A 22183-nucleotide genomic window follows, 5' to 3' on the forward strand; every position below is an offset into this window, starting at 1 on the left:
AGCGAGCACGTGGTCATCGAGCACTTGATCTTCGAGTACGTGTTTAACGGAGTCTCAACCACGCATTAAGTTGATACCAATCAAACATAATATATGCTTGACATGTCGATAAGTTCTTGTTCTGCATACATGTATTATATTATAAAGTTGTAACAATTCAATAAACAATATAAAGAATTTAGCAATTGTTCAACCAGGAAGTTAGATAACCATTGTTCAAACTTGTCCACTGATGTATAGCGTTCACAGAATTAGCCAGGAAGTTGTTTATCGCTGTAAACATTTTAACTTCCATTGCTGTTTTCTTCCTGTTAATATCTTTAAAAATGGCTCAAGGTGATGATGAAAAGTTTGAGATCAAAGGTTTAATCGGTGAAGGTGCATTTGGGAAAGTGTTCTTGCTGGAAAAGCCATCATCTAAGGAACAGGTAATGATCAGTCGACAAAAACGAAAGTGGAAATATTTTACTATAAATAGTCTCATTTTAGATAAACATATAATAATTTGGTAGTTTTCTGGAAATTGTAAAGTAAATTAATTACTTTTATCAATTGCCAGTATATTGGTCTAAGTAAAATGCCTAGTTATGCACGAGTAATTTGATGTGTCACCCCAACCTTTGAGAATTGCAAAAACCTTGACCTTAAAAAACATCAAAGATCTGTTAAAGCCTCCGTTGTTTGGGTTAAGAAAAATTCCCAGGCTAGGTGGGTTAGGCTAAAAAAAAAAAAAAAAAAGAAAAGAAAAAAAAAACGAAAACAACAACAAAAAAAACAGTGCAGTGCAGGTATAACACGACCCATTACCCCTGTTATTTCCGAAAACTTCCGGGATTGGGAGAACATTGGTTGCACAGTTCAATAACTAAAGTCACTTTAATTATACTGTTGACAATATGCATATTATCCCCATAACGATCAGTCTTATGGCGTTTGTTTGGCCCTTTCCGTCAAACAATAGTAGGGCTATTTTATGCTACAAAGATCAGTAAAGTTTGGGATTTCTTGACTTTTCAAGGAATGGCACGAAAGTGTCACATTGAAGGTTCCACGATGACCGCCGTGAACACATCTGCGGATGTTTCTTAATTCAAAATTTCACCATTTTCATGTTTAAATGTTGAATACTGTTTAAGCCGGTGCTAGGGGCGTGGACGGTAGTTTCCACTTGACAGTACCGTCCATGAACAGGCTCATTCAAACCGAGCCTGCAACATTTTCAATTTTACCGCCTTGGACTTTCTTTCGGGATTCCTATTTTCTCTATTTTAGTAATTGGGTACAAGTCCAATGAACAGAAGTAAATTTAAAACATATAAAAGCAAAACGTACATTTTGTTTTGTAATAATGTATATGTTTATTCTGTCAGACATAATTTTTAAACACACTCAATATTTTCCTAAAGATGTTCAATAAATAAATTTTCAGTGGTTATAAAAAAGATTACACCTTTTGCCTTTGTAAAGTGGTACTGTTCAGCTGGCGATCATCAGGACGCCTGACCATATTAGCTGTAAATCATATTTTTCAAACCTGCCATCGTTGCAGTGAGTTAGACAACCGTGTGAAAACCCCTGACAGCATACGCAATATCAAGTAGCTCCAGTTTTACTGAAATGCTGCTCATATAAGAACAAATCGTCACCTTAATAACGAGTTAATTAAGTTCTTCTAAATTTAATAGAAGCTAACTAGCTATACGAGGGTTGTCCCAATATTCTGTGACAAGATTGTTTAAAAGCTAAATAAAACAGATACCAATTTGATATTTTAATATGTTATACATCTATATAATTTAAACATTTTCACAAATTTTCATAGATAAATATCAACAAACAACAAAAATATGCCATAAACACCATGGCAAAACTAACTGAATCGCACGCGCACGTCCGACGTCAAAGGCGCGTTAAAATCTATATAAGGCGCCTTTCTCAAATACTCTCAATGGCTTTCAACACAAATAATGGTACCCATAAATCGTCAATTTCTGACTTTAAAATTCATGTGGTTGTTAATGTCTGTTGAATGGTTTGGATGGCATACATTAATTTTTGCTTTACGCGAACTTCCGGTCTCGTTACACCTGTTTTTAGCTGTAGGAAAAAGGCGACGAAAATCGGTCTTCCTATCTGTGTTTTCCTTATTTTCGCTTTTTGTAGCGCAAAACTCTGGTTCCGTTCAGGCCTTTTGTACACAAATGCTCAGAATATTCCACAATATTTTCAAATAAATAGTTATAGATACATTTCAAAGGTATTATAATTTTCTGCCATTGGTATATTCATGTAATTATATTTGTATAATTTTAGTTGGCTTTAAAAATGTGTCAACTTGCTGGAAAACATCCAAAAGAGATTGAGCAGACGGTTCAAGAAGTGAAACTGTTGGCATCGTTAAAACATGAATATATAGTACAGTATGTAGAGGCTGCTTTTGAAGATGGAAAGTTAATGATCATTACAGAATACTGTCCGAATGGTGATTTACAAGAGTATCTCCGTGATCACGCTGGTACCGCCATGGAAGAAAATCGGCTTATTGAATGGATCAGACAGATCACCAGCGCACTTGAGGTTAGATGACCGTGTTTGAAGCGTTAGCAGTAAATCTTTAAAGCAGCATGCCTCCAGATTCATGCTAAATTTCATGAAATTTTGAAAATGCATTTAAATGTATAATATTATGAAGTAACCAAAAGGAAGCAACTTACACATTATCAATGGCACTTGCAACACACGTAAATTACCAAAAAGTAGTCAACATATGCAAAAATAACCCTTACTGCCTTAGTAACGCAGTAGAAATATGGTTATAAAGTCTTAAAAAAATCAGTCATTAATCGCATATAACATGTAAATTTTTACTTGAATATTGTATCTATTTACTTTTCTAAAATCTTAGTAATTTTTTTCTCAAGTTTCCTTTTATTGAAGTATTTTGGCTTGTCTGGAGGCATGTAGCTTTAAAGTTATACTATGCTCATCTTTGGGTAAAATAATTTATTGCAAAAAAATATTGAAATTTAGTAAATTCTTCCTGAATATGTCTAATTTTATTAAGTAAAAGTATAAACTAGTAAATGTGTGAAAGCTGCATTCCCCATTACTTGTCAAATTTATTAGGTCTATTCTTATAAACACTGCCACTTTCTTTTAATGACATCATACTGTAATTACCTGTAGTCTATTGAGTTTAAAACGTAACATATTTTCTCTGTATGTATTCAGAAGATGTTATATTTACATTTCAAAAGAGACTGTATAGTAATTATCTTCTTTTTTTTTTCTTTTTTTTTAAATAAAATTTGAGCATAATGTATCTTTAAAGCTACATTTAATAAATTTCATAAAAACAGAAATGGCGACATTTTATTTATAAATTTGGTTTCATATCGACTCAAGGTTTTATTTTGGTGTCAAGACAACCAAAATAAGTTTTATAAGCATAAAAATGGGCAACCTCATTGTGGCGAAATCGGAAGTACAATTTCTGTTTGCAAGAGAAACTCCGCCTTAAGATCATCCTTACATCAATATTAACTATAAGTAGCAGTCCTCATTTAACGGTATATTTCCGTATTGTAACGGATGTTTTCATACAAATTTAATCCGTTTATGCGATGATTACTTTTTATCTGAACCCCAGGCTTAGTGCACCGTGAAGCTAAAACGGTTAAAGTGTGTTTGCACAAGAAAATCTCATATTTACTGTGTTCCGGATTGCAACTATAACAATGTGACGTAGCGCATTGCATCTGGGATGTACTATAACGTATCGTATGTTCCAGATTGCATGTTAAAATTCGTATACGAACTTTAGTGTTACCGTGGGGTTTCCCGTTTAAAATCCTAATTTATGAACAATATTTGATGAGATTTACAACAGTACTGTTAAAAAGGTTAATGAAACTGTAGAATGCTTGTTTTTTAGGCCGACGGCAAAATATTTTTACATATTTATTTAATGTAACTTTAAGCAAAAATATATAGAAACATTAAATTTGAACTGTACGATTTAAGTCCCACAAGACAGTAGAGACTATGCATGATGTTTGAAGTCCCTAAGGTTTTTACTGTACTCAGTACGGTTTTGACTATGAATATCTAATGCACTTTAACAAGCATTGTTTTTGTACCAAAAGAGAACACTAAAATGCTGAAAGAATTTATTCAAATAAATCTGTTTTAATTGCAGTATCTTCACGGACTACCCAACCCCGTCATACATAGAGATTTGAAAACGGCCAACATTTTCTTTGATGGTAAATGGAACACAAAACTTGGCGACTTTGGAATAGCAAGGTATAGATAAAATAAAATATCAAACTTATAAATAACAAATAATTATATATCAGTGTATCCATGGTGTCATCATAACCTGTGTCAGTCTTCATTCAGCTGATATCTGGGCTGCGTGGACCATATAAAGTCCGAAGTGTATCCTAGGCCCTAGGACCAATGACATACTATTGGACTTACTTTAGACCGTTTCAATTAAATAGTAAAGATTTTAGACTTTTATTAAATTCATTCAACTGAGGAAAGTTAAAAAATACAATGGCACACGCTTCTTATCAGCAATGTGTAAATGTTCGTCTGCAACGCTTGTCAGAAATGGAAGAGTGTTAACATAAGAGTCACAAGTTAGGACATTTTCTTTGAAACGAAAATTGTCTCAGTTTTGGTCTTAACTCTTAAGACATATTTTAGACTAAGGACTTTCCATGAAACGCAACCCTGAATGTTTTCTTGTAATTTCCGGCATATATAATTTGCAGTGAAATATCCTTCTTTCTATTGACAAAACATTGATTGCAATAGTTGGAATCTTTCTCGTGCGCGCCAGTGTTTTATTCAATGTTAAGACATTTATTGTGTCAACTGGCGATTTTCAGAATATTTAATTAATCGTTTTCCTTCGTCATCCATTTCTCTTGTATACGTCTTAAAGTGAATACGTTTAACAATGTACTAGTAGTGTGATGCTCACCGAACTTTGTAACAAAGTAAGGTAATAGGATGGGAGTATGATATGTAAGTCCAAATCATATTCATGTATAATGTCTCCAATAGCCAAAGACGTCTGAAGTAAAATTTAAAACATTAAAGAGCTATTTTATAAAGGAACCACAAGAGTAACGGTGCCATTATTGTGACAGTTATATATGTGATTTTTTTTCTATCATATTTATTTAACAGAATTCTACAGACCGCTACCGACTTGGCGATGACACAATGCGGAACACCGATGTATATGAGCCCTGAAGTGTTTGCTGGCATACCCTACTCGGACAAGGTAGGCGTATATAATGATACCAAAGACATAATTGGCATCATGTATAAGTACATCTTGCCTTGAATATTTCAATTCATTTAGCATGAGCCTATTTGCGTCAAACCTAAATAATACATTGTACCAGATTTTTAATAGATTAATTGTTACTATTTTGAACTGACGTTACGGTTAATAAATTGTTGTCCTCTTTTTGTTCCAGAAATTAATTCTCTGGAGATATTACAATAATGTATCATATAGATGTTAAAATGAGTAATCACATATCTGTAGACAAATATTGCTTCTCTAACATCAGTTATTTTTTAAACTGAGCGTAAGCATTGAAAGAAAAAGGGGAAAGTAGGGAAAAGGAAAATAAAGCCCAAATAAACCCCAAAATGGGGCGGAAGCATACATTGTCACCCGTGTAAGTTTACAAGAAGATTTTGAAATCTTCTTTTGCTAAGTCACAAAAATGATCCATTAGTGACCATCTACCTATATTGTGGAAAATGAAATTGAAAAGAAACATGATCACTCGGGGGCAAGGTCTTCTGTCTATCTTGTATGAATATAAAGGGATTATTCTTCTTAAAATCTGTACTTTTTCATTATCATTTCATAGAAACGATTTAGGTGAAGATAAAAATTGTTAAAGACTTTCTGACTAATAAAAACACGTGAACCATGCGTTCCTGTAAAAAAAAGTCATCAGACTTCACAGAATTTTTCACAACCGTCACAACTCAATAAAATTGTGTTGAATCAAGTCGAAAAAATGCCAATGCTCTATGACAAGCTATGTGGATGAGCATGTCAGCAACCGCCGTTTCCCGGCACTTTGGTTGTACTGAGCGTTTCCCATGCATTGAACATATTTGGAACGAGTTAGGGCGCCGTGTTCGAATAAATCATGCAATACACTGTAAAAACAGGCGTTTAAGTTTTAAACACATTTCGAAACACTTTTCCTGTTACACTTTGGAAACACTATAGAATGGAACACGTCACATGTTCACGAATAAACGCACAGATGTTCCCGTTTTACACGCTTCCTGGTGTTTCAAACTGAAACACGTGACATGTTTCATAGCAGAACACTTATAATGTTACAGTTTGGGAACACTTGAACATGTACAGTAAACACGTTTGGTGTTTCAAACTGGAACTTGCAACATGTTTCCAAACCCACGTGTGCTGTTTTCAAAGCGTTCCTGATAAACATGTCACATATTTCAATTTGAAATGCATTACGTGTTTACTGTATATGTTCAGGTAAGATCAAAACAACTAAGGAAATACATGTACAGCATATTGTAACTACAAACAACGCTAATGAAGTATTTTTGGAATTTATTTATTATAACATTATACAGTTTATTTCATTTTTAATTTAACATAATTCAAGAATGCAACTTTGCTAAACACAAGCATGAAATAAGCTGTTAGAGCGACAACATGCCTGCACTATTCTCAATGCATTTACTCTGAAATGAGGCATATTTCAATCAAATGCATTACCTTGAATGGGTATTGGTAAATAACATTTTCGTATCTAACACATGTACAAAGTTTCGGATAAAATTCTATGACTGGAGATACAACTTTCACACACACAAAAAAACATATATATGCAGAATTTTCTAAAAGAAACATCATTTAGTCAAAATGCAGAACAGAGTTATTGGTCTTTTTATGTGAACTTATATTTACATACAAAAAATGTGTAAAGTTCCAAATAAATATCAGAAGTGGTTGTCTTTCTTTGTCTAAAAAAACTTTGTGTCATGCAACACTAATGCTAGGATCAGCTGCTAAGCTATTGCCTTACCATTTTTATATGCCCGAAAGAATTTCGGGCATATTATGTTATACCCCCTGGCGTCCGTCCGTCCGTCCGTCCGTTAGCAATTTGGTTTCCGGAGCATAACTTAAGTTCCATTCGGCCCATAACATTCAAACTTCATAGGATGATTGCCCATATTGGGTAGAAGACCCCTATTGATTTTGGGGTCACAAGGTCAAAGGTCAAGGTCACTATCACCTTAAAACTGAAAACAGTTTCCGGAGCATAACTTAAGTTTCATTTGGCCCACAGTGTTCAAACTTCATAGGATGATTGTCCATATTGGGTAGAAGACCCCTATTGATTTTGGGGTCACAAAGTCAAGGTCACTGTTATCTTAAAACTGAAAACAGTTTCTGGAGCATAACTTTAGTTCCATTTGGCCCAAAGTGTTCAAACTTCATAGTATGATTGTCCATATTGGGTAGAAGACCCCTATTGATTTTGGGGTCACAAGGTCAAAGGTCAAGGTCACTATCACCTTAAAACTGAAAACAGTTTCCGGAGCATAACTTAAGTTTCATTTGGCCTACAACATTTAAACTTCATAGGATGATTGTCCATATTGGGTAGAAGACCCCTATTGATTTTGGGGTCACAAGGTCAAAGGTCAAGGTCACTATCACCTTAAAACTGAAAACAGTTTCCGGAGCATAACTTAAGTTCCATTTGGCCCACAGTGTTCAAACTTTATAGGATGATTGTCCATAGTGGGTAGAAGACCCCTATTGATTTTGGGGTCACAAGGTCAAAGGTCAAGGTCACTTTTACCTTTAAACTGAAAACAGTTTCCGGAGCATAACTTCAGTTCCATGTGGCCAACAGTTCAAACTTCATAGGATGAATGTCCATATTGGGTAGGAGACCCCTATTGATTTTGGGGTCACAAGGTCAAAGGTCAAGGTCACTATTACCTTAATACTGAAAACAGTTTCCGGAGCATAACTTAAGTTCCATTTGGCCCACAATATTCAAACTTCATAGGATGATTGTCCATATTGGGTAGGAGACCCCTATAGATTTTGTGGTCACACGGTCAAAGGTCAAGGTCACTATTACTTTAAAACTGAAAACAGTTTCTGGAGCATAACTAAAAACTGAAAACAGTTTCTGGAGCATAACTTAAGGTCTATTTGGCCCACAATATTCAAACTTCATAGGATGATTGTCCTTATTGAGTAGAATACCCCTAGCGATTTTTGGGTCACAAGGTCAAAGGTCAAGGTCACTATTACTTTAAAAGTGAAAACAGTTTCTGGAGCATAACTTAATCTATTTGGCCCACAATATTCAAACTTTATAGGAGGATTGCTATTGGAAGGAGTTAATACTTTATTTAATTTATGGAATGTCTTACAAATGCTTCATCCTTTATATAAAAAAAAACACTTTCGGGTATATAATGCTCCACCTAGCGGTGCTCTTGTTTAAATAATCAAGCTAAAAATCATGACATCATCAAACATCTGTTGCAAGAAGTATGAAATTATTAATTTGTACTAAAAATAGCCAGATTTCTATTGGTTAAAATCATTCGCTTTATATAAAAGCATTAAGTACAGTCTGCGATAAACATAAAATAAATAAATATAATAAAAAAGTATGAACTTAGTAACTTTTACTTTACTTGCAAACCCGAAAAAAACTACAGTTAATGAAACAATTTATCTTTGTAACAAAACATAATAAAACAATTATGGATTTGCTAGTCATTAAAAATGATGAGATGTTCACCCCTCAATAATGCCTTCAGCTGGCAAATATCACATCTAACTTAAGAAATCAGTTCTTAAAAAATACCCATGATGAAGATTGTGAATAGTTACATATTAAGGCATCATTAACGACTCTCAAAAAAAGAGAATAAAAATTCCCAATTCAACAGGAAAACTTATTGATCATAGTGCATTGGTAATGGACATAATACAAATTTGGATGCATAAAATTTTTATACGAATATTCAAATATTGGATTACATTTGAATGCTCTATACAAATATTCGAATACCAAAATCAGTATTTGTTGCCATTCCTACAATAAACTATGAAAGTACTTGAAATTGCACACAAATTTCCAACATTGCTATAATATTAACCAAAGTGCTATAATATTAACCCAAGTCCAACATGAGCTGTATGTAAGACAGCGTGCTTGACTTTTCTCAGTGCTGAATAGTAAAACATATTCTGAGCAAGTGTAAACTGATAATTATCCAAATGAAAGTAAAGTTCAATTTTTCCTTTTATGATAGCTGGATCACTTAAGTCACACTGGCTTCTTTTCTTTCCTCTCCATCTCCGTGTTCACTGTCTTTAAATATTGAACAAATCCATAGCTCTTATGCCCATCAAACTGCTGCTGAAGTTCAGTTTGCTGAAGTAACCCACGCACCTGTGTATACATACATATTTCATTCATAGTAGCATATGAAAATAAGAAGTTAAGCAGTTGCAGCCCTATTCATCAAACATGGTAATGATTCAAATTTTGCGGAAAAAGTTTTTGAAATTGTGATTAAGAACACAAAATCACATAAAACTGGAAAACACGCGGTAGCATTCTTTTTCTGAAAGGACAATGTTAGTGTGGATATTTATTTTTTTTAGATAGATCAATTCGATTCTTTCATTTAAATAAAGTAACTCGCAAAAGAGATCTTGGTGTACTGAAACTGACATCAACAAAAACAAGCATAAAAGTCTGATAGACGAATCACATACACATGGACAAGTCAATGCAATTTTATGAAGGAAGTTTGAAGCACTCTTCACCAGTGGTGTGAACAGTGCAAAATATCATTTTATAATGTGATGCCAGTGACTCCATTTTTCAATGAGCATGTGCATCAACCAAAATTTTGTGACTTATTATTACAATATTACATAATTGATCAATAGAAATTTAGCATTAAAAAAGAAGTGAGTTATAATAATTAAAATGTGTTGAAAATTTGTTTTAACCAACCTGTGAATATGCCTTTGGATAATCTAGGTCTGCAAGGTAAAACAAACCAATCAACACAGCTATGGCCTCTTTTGAATCGGCTGTCTCTAGTAAATATGTGTACCATCACAAACAATAGCCATGTTCACAATACGTTCATCTTTCTCAATTGAAACCAACTTTGGTGCCGACTCTGGTGCAAAAGAAAGAAGTCTCTCAAGATTCCCATCATCTTCAAGCTGAAACAAATATTGATAATTTTTATACATCAGTTTTTAAAAAAAACTGTTAGCATTTGTATACAGTAAACCTTAGATATCATTCAATGTTAAAAGCATCTTTAGCGTTATCATCAAGTGACAACTACCATGGAAATTATTTATTCTTTGTTAGAATAGTTTACCTACATAAATCTGTTTTGAAATAAAACTCGCATTAATTATTTATCAAACAAGTGTGCATGCCAAATATGACATGCTGATAATTATAGTAATAAGATGTTAAGGTATACTCCCTACAATGTTTTGATGTAAAATATGTACACAGATGTACAGACATGTCCATCACTTAATCACAGCTGGTCACATAAAAAAGAAGTTTTAGGACATTAATAGATTTGAATATCTAACACCCTTACCTTAATTATTTGCATCAAAGGCTTAGTCTTCTGGTCCTTTCCTTTTCTGTAAGCTGTTTCTGATTCTAAAGCATTCAGCACTGACACTTTAGAGTCATCCTGAAAGCAAAATTATGAACAGACTAACAGAAAGGTGCAAGACTTCAGTTGACAGTGCTCTACAGAATTAAACTATGTAGTGTTTTAATAAATTAGTTAGCAAAATGGTGGCTTTTGTTGCATTTTAAAAGTTATTTTAGATAATTATTAGGAAAGATTATTTGATTAAGCTTTCTAAGTATGAACAAAATAATTATCAATTAGATCTAGGCCATAGGGAATCAATATAATTTTGGAATCATAATTTTGTGCTGGTCTTGGTGACCAAGGCATTGAATTAAATGTTGTTTGATTTCCATTATATGTCACAATAATCTGCTGTTTAGAATTCTCGTAAATATCCCTGATATAATATTCTTTTGCATGAATGGTACAGAGCATGTCTATATTTCTTAATTAATTAAGCCCGTAACTGCCTAAACATTTTGATTTTAGAGCAATAATCCTAATCCAATATGATACAAAAGCTAATTTAGATCCACTTACTCTAACTAAATGAAGTGACGTCATAATTCATATTGCAAATGACATCATCAATGTTCACGTCATACTATAGCCCGTAATCATAACAAACAGGCTAGACGATTTTCTTTGTTATCTAAGCATCGCCCTTTCTAGCCCATATCAGCCTCGCCTGATAAAATTGATATCAAAAGACAGTAGCATGTTATTCCGTATATGTTTTGACTATATTCTTGAAATACCAAAGTGGGTGGGGAAATCAGATTTATGGTTAATGAAAATGCTTTTTTGCGCCCGTCTTAAAAAGATTACTGTTATGTTTCTGTTTTATTTGTTTTTAATAATCAAAACACGAGATGAGCTTATGACATAAAAGTAAACACAAACGTTTCATGTTTGCACACAGGCATGCCAATATAAACACCAACCGTTTAAACACTGCACACTACTGTTTTAGCTATAAACACCCGCTCCATAAAGAAACGCATGTGTTTCTATACTGCACACAACGAGAACACATACGTTTTGTTAACAAACACCTGTGGAACGTGTCAGGCGTTACCATTTTTTACAGTGTACACACTATTAATGACCTGCATCGCCCTTACAAGCTGAGTGGGCCAATTTACCTGCGCCGTTTATACAGCGTTACGTCAACAGCATGCGCCGCAGTATCACAACGTGCATTGCACAAAGTGGTGGGCACATGCGGTACTGATACATTTCATTGAATCTTCAGTTCATACCTCTCAAATCAATGTAAACCAGTCATGTAATTTGCAGTTGTGTCTTACAAAATTAAGTGTAATTTTGTAAATTTACCTGTTCCTGTGGGATATCACTCGATTTTTTTTCAAAGAAAGAATTATTGCATCGACGCACGTCAGCACAGAATGATTATTTATCACAGGCAGAAGAAATAATCAGAATTTATGATAATTCTAAGTACTGGTACCGTATCGAACTGTGAAGATCATATCATGGTATTCTTATCTCAAAGTGGAAATATTGGTAGTGTTGGTAGCTTTCACTCCGGATCACTGCAGTAGGCCACATTGAATTGATCAGAGCGCAGTTCAGGACTAGAGCACAGTTCAGCCACCGCATCGTTCCTGGACAGACTGTCAAGCAGTTTTACAGTACTAGTTACCTTCACTTTCGCAAGGAACTGAAATTTCTGTACATACCAAAGCAGAGGTACAGTGCGAATGACCGTAGAAAGCACGATCAATCACAACGAAAGTGACCTGCATCGTCGGGGATTCGAACCCGGGCCGCCCGATTCTGTCCGACACTCTACCTATTGAGCTAACCGGGCGGCTATAAAGTAGAAATATGAATTCAAATGCTGTACGATTTTGGTTGCTTTACATTTGAGTTTAATGGCGCTTTGGTATTATTTATACAAACTTATATTAGAACATCGGTATATATTCCGTATATACTACTGGTATACGGTAAATAGCCTTGATTACCGAGGATGATATTAGAAATATCTAGTATTATTTCACTTTATAGCACATGTGAGTATAGTATAAATTATTTTCAGACTGACATCTACTCTCTCGGCATCATGATGTATGAGATGGCCCACATGGACAAGGAAGCGATCTTACCGCAGATGATATTATTCAAAATTGTCCACCAAACGGTATCTTAATTGTATCCTATTACAAATATATCTCGTAATAAGTCGTTGTAATAACAACAACACAAAAAACAAGAACAAAAAACAACAACAACAAACCGACCAACCAACAACAACAAAAAAAAAACATCCTGTACTTGTTGACTAAGGTTCTCGCAATTACGGGATATTACCTCATAACTACGAGTTAGCTATCTTATAATAAGATTCTCGCAATTAAAGGGTATTACCTTGTCACTACGAGATAGCTATCTCATAATAAGATTCTCGCAATTACGGGATATTACCTCATAACTACGAGTTACCTATCTTATAATAAGATTCTCGCAATTAAAGGGTATTACCTTGTCACTACGAGATAGCTATCTCATAATAAGATTCTCGCAATTACGGGATATTACCTCATAACTACGAGTTACCTATCTTATAATAAGATTCTCGCAATTAAGGGGTATTACGTACTTGTCACTACGAGATAGCTATCTCATGATAAGATTCTCGCAATTACGGGATATTTCCTCGTAACTACGAGTTAGCTATCTTATAATAAGATTCTCGCAATTAAGGGGTATTACCTTGTCACTACGAGATAGCTATCTCATAATAAGATTCTCGCAATTACGGGATATTACCTCATAACTACGAGTTACCTATCTTATAATAAGATTCTCTCAATTAAGAGGTACTTACAATGTACATATACATGTACATACTAACGATATAATGTTGATCCCATGTACAAAATTTTGTATTAATTTTGTTGGCATTTGCTTACATTACCTTCACGAATAAGAATATATAAAGTGCATGAAATAAAAAATATTTTCTTATAATTATGTGCAATTTCAGCATTTTTTATTCTTCTATTATAATTATGATTACCTAGCTAGTACAACATAGAACATTGTAATAAAAATTGCAGACACGTGTCGAAGTTAACAATAATTAACGATTCTGTCTTTGTGTGTTTTGATTTAAAGTTGACATTTTCTTGTATTATACTACATCATATTACAGTTGCCGACGATGCCGACTAATTACAGCAGTGACGTAACAGATCTACTCACGTCGATGATAAAGAAAGATCCCCGAGATCGTCCGTCTGCGAAACAGATTCTGAGTCATAAAATGTTTAAATCGCCGAAGAAGGTTTTGCAAATTGTAAGACTTTTTAACTTAAAGTTTTTCCGGAATATTCTAGCTTTTATTAAATTTATTATCAGATACAAATATATATAGCATCAACCTGGAAAAACAAGCCGTTGTTTAGTTGGTCGAGTATAGCATTTACACAGTACGGTGTCCGGTTTGTGCCATCTTAAATGTCATTAAGGTTCCTACTTTCAGATTACTCCATGTAGGTGCTGATAAGCCTTGCATAAATACATTTGTATAAACATTAGATTCTAGCACATGGGAAAAATAGTCATGTATCATATTAGGAAACGTATATGTACATGTACATATAAATTAATTTGATAAGCGCAATCAACTTCACGATAGCTATTCCCTTTTGTGATCTGTAAAATAGTATTCGCTTTGTTCTTTTCCCCCTTTTTTAAAGGATTTTAAAAAGCACATACATATACTAGGCATTTCAGATAGCAGATGATTCAGTCTTTTATGAAAAAAACGTTGTATACAGTAGATATGACATCTTACGAAACTCTGAAATTGAAACGTGCTTATTATCCCCATGCCACCATAACTCTGACAACGCTAAAAATTATTTAAACAGCCGAAGGAGGTGTATGAAACGACCTGTTATGTACAGCATTTTCTTTCCTCTCAAATGTGTGTAATTAATTATATATTGGAAGTGCGTGTCATGCTAAAATATATGCAATTTGTAAATGAATAAATGTTTTAAAAACACTGAAATTGAAGAGTTATTATGTGAATTAGCAAGTAAGGAATTTTCATATTAAAGCATTCTCATTGGGCGCAAACATAGGTCAAGACTAAGTACACGTGACAGTATGGTAAAGACTGACAGTCTGGTAAAGACTAAGTACACGTGACAGTCTGGTCAAGACTAAGAACACGTGCCAATCTATTTCAGCCTCCTAAAAGAAAACACAGTCTGTCAGATGTTGATGACGAGGACAAACAAGATGATGGCATGAAAACTTTACTTGGTACTCTAACTCAGCTACATATGCATGATGGCCGGGTAACACGAGGAGGTGGTGCCGCAAACATGCTGGGAAACAGAGGTGATGACGGGACATGTCTCGCGAAGGACAATGATGAATTTGAAAGTAATCCCGTAATGCAGTTTGTGAAGAGAACCCTTGCTGACATGGTTTGTAAATATTTTCTGTTATTTCAAAGAATATAAAGAGCTTATATTCTATGGGTTTTTTATGTCACTGATTCGAGCTTGAAAATTGATGTTCAGTTATTGTTAGGCCATTTTTTTTATTAAATTAAGGGAGTAATCTTTATTTTTCATAAATATTTTAGGGAAAGGGGCAATTGTCATTAAAGAACAAATTGAAGGTTTTGAGATCTTTTTCTGTAGAAAAAAATGAGGAGCAAACGCTACTGATACTTTTTCATTCTTTTTTTTTCGGTTTATTTAATGTCTGGTTTCGATTACCCATATATTGCGACGCCCCTGACGAGTTAATTGTTGTTTACATCATGCATTTGCGTAGTGCATGATACAGCAATTGTCCTGTTCAAGAGGCTATAAATACTCTAGTTTTCTTACATGTCCGGTACAGACTACCGATATATGGAGCCTAGATTATAAGATCTTATCCGAGAGACACGGTAATTACAAAATGTATTGTTAGTGGTGTAGTGGGAGATCGAACCTGCGACCTCTGACTTACTAGTCCATTGCGTTATTACTGGACCATATGTATCTCTCTGAACTTAGTAATAAGTAATACTGCACGTTTAAGTCAGTTATTTTACAACTTTTATTTCTTATAAATATACACATCTGCTGTAAAATTGTGATTATTTGTTATAAAAATAGCAATTTCACAGTACTATTAATTTGTTATTAAGACTTTGAACAGGTTATGTGACAGGGTATAAAATATGAACGTTTTATAACTTTCGCCTAGAGACTCGGGGTTATATTGGCTTACAACCGTTAATAATGGGTCATATAACATGTTAAAAGTTTGTACAAAGATATTGTATCTCAGTGTTGCTGTTTGTAGAATTGTTGAAATCAGTACATATTTATTTTTACACTAAATTACAGTACAAAATGTACAATATTTAGTTCAAACTCTAGCATGTCACTACGTGCAAAGTATTTGTCTCTTTTCAAGGTCATTGTTTTTTGTATATTTTGAGTCTTTGACACCAACAGTTGTTTTATATTTTCATTGTAGGGTCATGATCAGATTGAAATCCAAGGTAACTTTAATTTATAAGCTTATTTTCTAGATCTTAAAATAAGGATATGTGTATGATAATCAACAATATTCAGGGGTGATAAAATAATATTTAAATTTTATTCTACAAACTTATTTGTCGACAGTTACATGTACTTGTGATTATGTCAACAGTAAAAAAAATAAAAAGACAAACAAACAAACAAGCAAAAAACAACAGCAAGACTCTTATCATATTGTTACTTTTTGGTGATAAATCTAAACTTGGAGAATGACTGCATTGATAATTGTGATGATTGTTACACAAAAACGAACAGGACGATGATGATAATGATGATGATGATGTTTGTTTGTTTTGGGTTTTACGTCACACCGACACAGTACATGTCATTTGGCGACGTTCCAGCTTTACTGGTGGAGGAAGACCTCAGGTGCCCTTCCGTGCATTATTTCAGGCACGAACGGGTACCTAAGTAGAACAAGCTGGATAGCTTCCTCACATGAAAGAATCCAAAGTCCCTGTCGGGATTCGAACCCACAGCAGTGAGGGGATTGTGGTTTTGTTGTTGAAGATAATGATGATTGTAGTCATGATGAATGTGGCAGTAACGATTTTTATGATGATTATAATAATGTTGTTGACGATTATGTTGTTGATTAAGAGTGCCGATATTTAATATCAAGTTGTATCATGAGGAGCATTCACTTATGTACTTACGTTATCGTTAACTCTAGTTTGAACGCCCATTTACGTAAAAAGATACGCAAAACTTAGTACGCAGTGTTAGTAAAACGCTCGCCAGTATTGTAGATGTTAGTAATATTACCTAAAGGGGATGGCAAATTCGTTATTTACCTTCAGCAAAAATGTCTAGATGGTGTCTATCCATGTTCATATCTGTAACAACTTGAGTATATTGTACATGTACATCCCTACCTAATTAAGGATTCTAACTATTAAACATCTCTTTATTTTACTCTAATTTCATTTCATATAGGACGATCCATGCTGGAAAGACAGCTTGAGATGCTTAAAATGTGAGTAAAAAATGCATTAATTAACGCTTAATACATCGAAAAATCATTTGAAACATTTAATGATAACACTTCAGACTATCGCTAATGTATGGTGGCTGATTTGTGCCATGTTGTATTTTACTCCATGGGGCGCCGCACGAAGCACGAATATACGACACATTCGATACTTTGGGGCGTAATGCGAAACCATGATAATACCACAAAGTCACCACTTTGTTGTACTTCCTCTCCGCCTGGCCCAACACGAAAAGAATACGACAAAATCACCCAGTCATTTTCATGTTGTCGCTTTTCACGTCACCATTTTGTTGTATTTTCGTGTCTTCGCCGAGAACCCAGCGGGACGAAAAGACGACACGACACAAATCAGCCACCATACAAATGTGTATTAATGTATGAGTCTGCTCTGTTCTTTTCTTGTTTGGACGTCATAATTATAATAGATGATATAACTTTCGCTTGTTTAAGATATTGTATGTAATGCTGTTCTTGTTTGAACGTCATATAAGAGGTGATATAAGAGATGATATAACTTTCGCTTGTTTCAGATATTGTCTGCATTGTCTAGATAACAATACAGGTTTATTCGAGCGTGCTTGTAAGGCACTAGACACTTACCATAGTGAGGAAGAAATCGAGGTAAATACGATTACTAGTATCATATTCAGTTTCATATGTAAGCTGAAATGTCACTTAATGGAGGCGGATGTAGTGAATATACAAAATTAACAGCCGCAAACATTAGTCCGTATTCAGTATTTTTCTGTATTTTTCTAAGTAAAGGGAACTGCATGCAACACAGTAGAAAATGTTCCTTTGGTTATGACCTGCAGTGAAAATAGTCAAACTCGTTCGTTACTTATCGGAATATTTAATTAGCACGTGCATTAAAGTCAATGTGTTCCAAAAGCATTCAAAGCCTCGTTTTGAAATGTTCTGTGATTAAATAACTTAACAGTTTATCACATTTACTTGCTATAATCATTACTTTTCCAAATGTATATATTACGTTATTACTTACATTTATTTCAAATATTTTCCCCATTATGAAAAAAGATATTTGAAATTCCGTTAATTTGTCGCTTCAGGAAGTGCTGATTCGAATCCTGGGTCACGAGAGGTATGGTCTGTGCGGATTACAGCTACTGCATTATAAAAACTTCAAGTTCAATCTCCGATCATAAACTAAATCATAGATGTTTGGAAGACAAGAAATTTGTTGATTTACTGTGATAAAACATTAAATAATGAAACTTGTGATTATGTGATAAACATACTTGTGATTATAAGGATAAATCGTTAGAGTTGATACTTGTGATTATGTCATAAAACTGAAATTTACATAAAACGCCTGATCATATATTATACTACGCAGAAAAACTGAAATCTAGAGGTTATTTATATATACAACGTTAAAGTACTAAATCTGTATATTAAATTATACATACTGCATTTACTGATAAAAACTGCATATGTTCTGGATGTTTTACATATACTACGTTGAAGAACTGAAATATGTACGTTATCATACATATATTACGTTCAAGATCTAAAATCTGGATGTTTTACATGTACTACGTTGAACTACTGAAATCTGGATGTTAAATTATATATACTATGTTAAAGAACTGAAATCTGGATGTTTAACATATACTACGTTACTGAAATCTGGATGTTTAACACATACTACGTTGAATTAAAAGTAAAGAAATAAATAAGCAGATAAATAAATGAATTTAATGAAATAAATAATGATTGAATAAAGCATAAAAATGTATCACAATGTCAGGTCTCTATTCCAGCTCAGAATGTTTGAAAATATTCTGAAGAGTACAGAATAATGATTATCAGTCTTGCTCTTGATATTATTGCTAAATATCATCTAAATAATATTTATTAAGAAAGCATTAAATGTTTTTTCACTATGTGAGACAATCTTGTTTGAAAAGGAAGTCAACAAAAGACCTCAACTATATTTAGAAATACATTTTCTATTGTACTCTTTTTAACAAAGTATTAACCTTGATTAAATTGATTACTGATTCTAATTAATGTTGCCCAATATTTTTCGTATAGTTTAATGTATAATTGTTTCGATATCAAAACTCATCTAGCCGAAAACATACATACTTGAAATACAAAATCGGTTATATCTCATCCAATATTCTTTTTTTTTGTTAAATACTCGTATGCGCTTGTTAAAGGTAAAATATTACAACCGACCGAATATCCTTCTTTATAAAGAATTAATGGGAAACAAGAGTTTAAAAAAAATGTGGAATATAGAAAATTTTGTGAATTTGTCAAAGAAATAATGTGTATATTATGTAACTGAAAATAATGATAAAACAATTTCGGTAAGAAACATCCGTATTTCATTTATTTTTATCATGTATTTTTATCTTCTTTTTTTCTTTCTTCTCTTTTCTTCTTATTTAAATTGAAATAACACATTTTTAGCATGTTCAAAATGTATTATGCCATATAAACTGAAAACAATTATGTAAGATTGATTTTTTCCATTCATTGTTCTTGATAATGACATTATTAAAATTTACTAGATAAAAATAATTATTGTATATAATTTCTTTCCATGTGGATATATGATTGATTGGTGCCTCGATTTCTATCTATTGTATTATTGCTGTCATGCTGTCATGTATTGAGCCGCGTCATGACAAAACCAACGACTAGCATGGATCTAGACCAGCCTGCGCATCCGCGCAGTCTGATCAGGATCCATGCTGTTCGCTATCAGTTTCTCTACTTGTTATAGACTTTATAAGCGAACAGCATGGATCCTGATCAGGCTGCGCGGATGCGCAGGCTGGTCTGGATCCATGCTGGTCGCAAACGCACTATGTTGGTTTTGTCGTGACGCGGCTCAATTATTGTGCATGTCTTGAGAGAAAGAAAGATAGTGTATTGAAATTAAAAAGGTAATACGCTTTAACATAATCATTGTTACATTTGTTGGAATAACTCTTACATCACTCAATAATCAATGCCATATATACACATTGTACTTATTATAACTACACAATATTGGATTGTTTATACTTAATCCCGGGTGTTACCAAACACATAGTTATTATTTAATTAACAGCGCTTTCTGTTGCGTTTATGCATAATTTCCAAGAAATTACTAATTATATTTAACGACATCTTTAAACAGTGAATATACAACTCTAGTGGGATGAACTGCTCACCCCTCTCACTCTTTAGTGTAATAGACGGAATTACGTCAAATTGACATACCTACATATAAAAGTTAATACCGCGAGAATTTTGATAAAATTCCACATGGAAGCACATGGTGTTACTAATTTCAGGCAAAAGTACATATGATCAAGCAAATTTTCAAATAATATTGAGAACAATGGACAAAGTTCAGTATATCTCCTGGCTACATAGCACATGGGACGTAACTGGTACACTTATGGCGATCACAGTAAAATGTATAACATGTTGTTGGTGTCATAAAGCGTTTTTTTTTCTAATTGTTTCGATGCTATAAGTACTTGTTTATTTAACATGTTTTCCAAGCATTTTGGACAAAAATTCACCAGTTCTTACAAAGTTATTTAACACAAACAAGAGATAAAATGTCTGTCATCTGGTGCTGCCTATTATTGTTTGGAAAACAAAACAAAACAAAAAGACGATTGAGGAATACTTTTTTGCCAAGTATCTTCATGGAAAGCGGCATACTTGCCATATAAACGTTAATTTCCAAACTTAATTTATTTCTATTGAATTCATGTCCAAAACAGCTAATTAAGGGGAGCGGTGGCCTAGTGGTTAGGTTATCTGCCTCTTAACCCAGAGATCATGGGTTCGAGCCCTACTCGGGTCACGACCATGTTTCTTATTATGACACCAGTACTGGTTGGCTCCAGGAAGCGGACTCGATAGTGATTAATATAAGTTGCAAGAACTTGTTTCGCAATCGAGCTTAAATAAAGATGTTTAAAACAATGCAGCTAATTAAGGTGTACTGAGTGCTTGTTGCAAATGTTACTCCGATCTGTAATTAGCTATCAAGACGTCATAATTAAAGCTGTAAAGAAGTTACAACACTGGAAATAATACATGGGTTTGTAGTCATATAAGCTCACGAGAATAAATCCTTAAAAGAGAAGAAGAAGAAGAACAACAACAACAACAACACCAAAAACAATAATAATATTAATAATAAACAAATAAATGCAAATGCAGGTTTGGTTGTTTACAAATACCAGGGCAATTTGTATTTTTGGAATTAACATATCTTTATGAAATACATATATTGCTCTGTATATTGTATAATATTTTCCGATAACAAAGACAACAACAATAATAATAATAATAATGAAAATAATAATGAAATAATCAGTATCATCATTGACGTTCTCGTTTTTTTATGACTGGCTTCAAATAGCTTCGGACGTTACGGTAACTTTGATTCGTTATTGTAGACGTCACGTGACGTTTGTATTGACGTCGCTTTGCAGTAATTGCGTCTTAGCAACGAGTTTGTGATACATAGATAAACAGCAAAGAATTTTTTAAGCGATATGTGCTAAAATATGGATGAAACACAGCTCATTACAGACGAAAATCACGTCACGACAGTTCCCGAGGTGACAGACAACGGACAGAATGAAACTGGAAAGAAAAAGCGAAAAAGGAAGTATTCACAGAAACAATGGGAGAGATGGATGAAATATCGGGAAAAGAAAAGTCTAGAGAAGAAAATGAATGTTAGAAACATGCAGGAAGTTACCATGGCTATCGATGGCACGCATCAACACATCACATTACCAGTTGTTTCTAACTTAAGAGCAGAGGCAGAGGAATTTGTACCAAGGTCATTTACTTTGACCTACGATAA

At 33.7% G+C, this 22183-nt stretch overlaps 1 protein-coding gene and 1 long non-coding RNA gene across 2 annotated transcripts; one reads left to right on the forward strand and one right to left on the reverse strand.

Moving 5' to 3' along the window:
* Positions 1-219: 219 nt before the first annotated feature.
* On the forward strand, positions 220-20353 carry LOC132724672 (uncharacterized). Its single transcript, XM_060709603.1, has 11 exons — positions 220-428; positions 2314-2577; positions 4199-4305; positions 5203-5299; positions 12815-12916; positions 13931-14074; positions 14976-15218; positions 16270-16294; positions 17271-17310; positions 17859-17949; positions 18399-20353. Exons 1-11 carry the CDS (start codon positions 327-329, stop codon positions 18492-18494), a joined length of 1311 nt encoding a protein of 436 aa, XP_060565586.1. The 5' UTR covers positions 220-326; the 3' UTR covers positions 18495-20353.
* Positions 8551-10999, reverse strand: LOC132724673 (uncharacterized). The gene is made up of 3 exons (XR_009624948.1): positions 10705-10999; positions 10089-10306; positions 8551-9515 (listed from the first exon to the last, which is right to left on the reverse strand). It is a non-coding gene; the product is annotated as an uncharacterized LOC132724673 (long non-coding RNA).
* Positions 20354-22183: the final 1830 nt, after the last annotated feature.

The sequence above is a fragment of the Ruditapes philippinarum genome, unplaced genomic scaffold (genome assembly GCF_026571515.1).
Source record: "Ruditapes philippinarum isolate M1 unplaced genomic scaffold, ASM2657151v2 ctg703_1_1_1_1, whole genome shotgun sequence".
Taxonomy (NCBI): domain Eukaryota; kingdom Metazoa; phylum Mollusca; class Bivalvia; order Venerida; family Veneridae; genus Ruditapes; species Ruditapes philippinarum.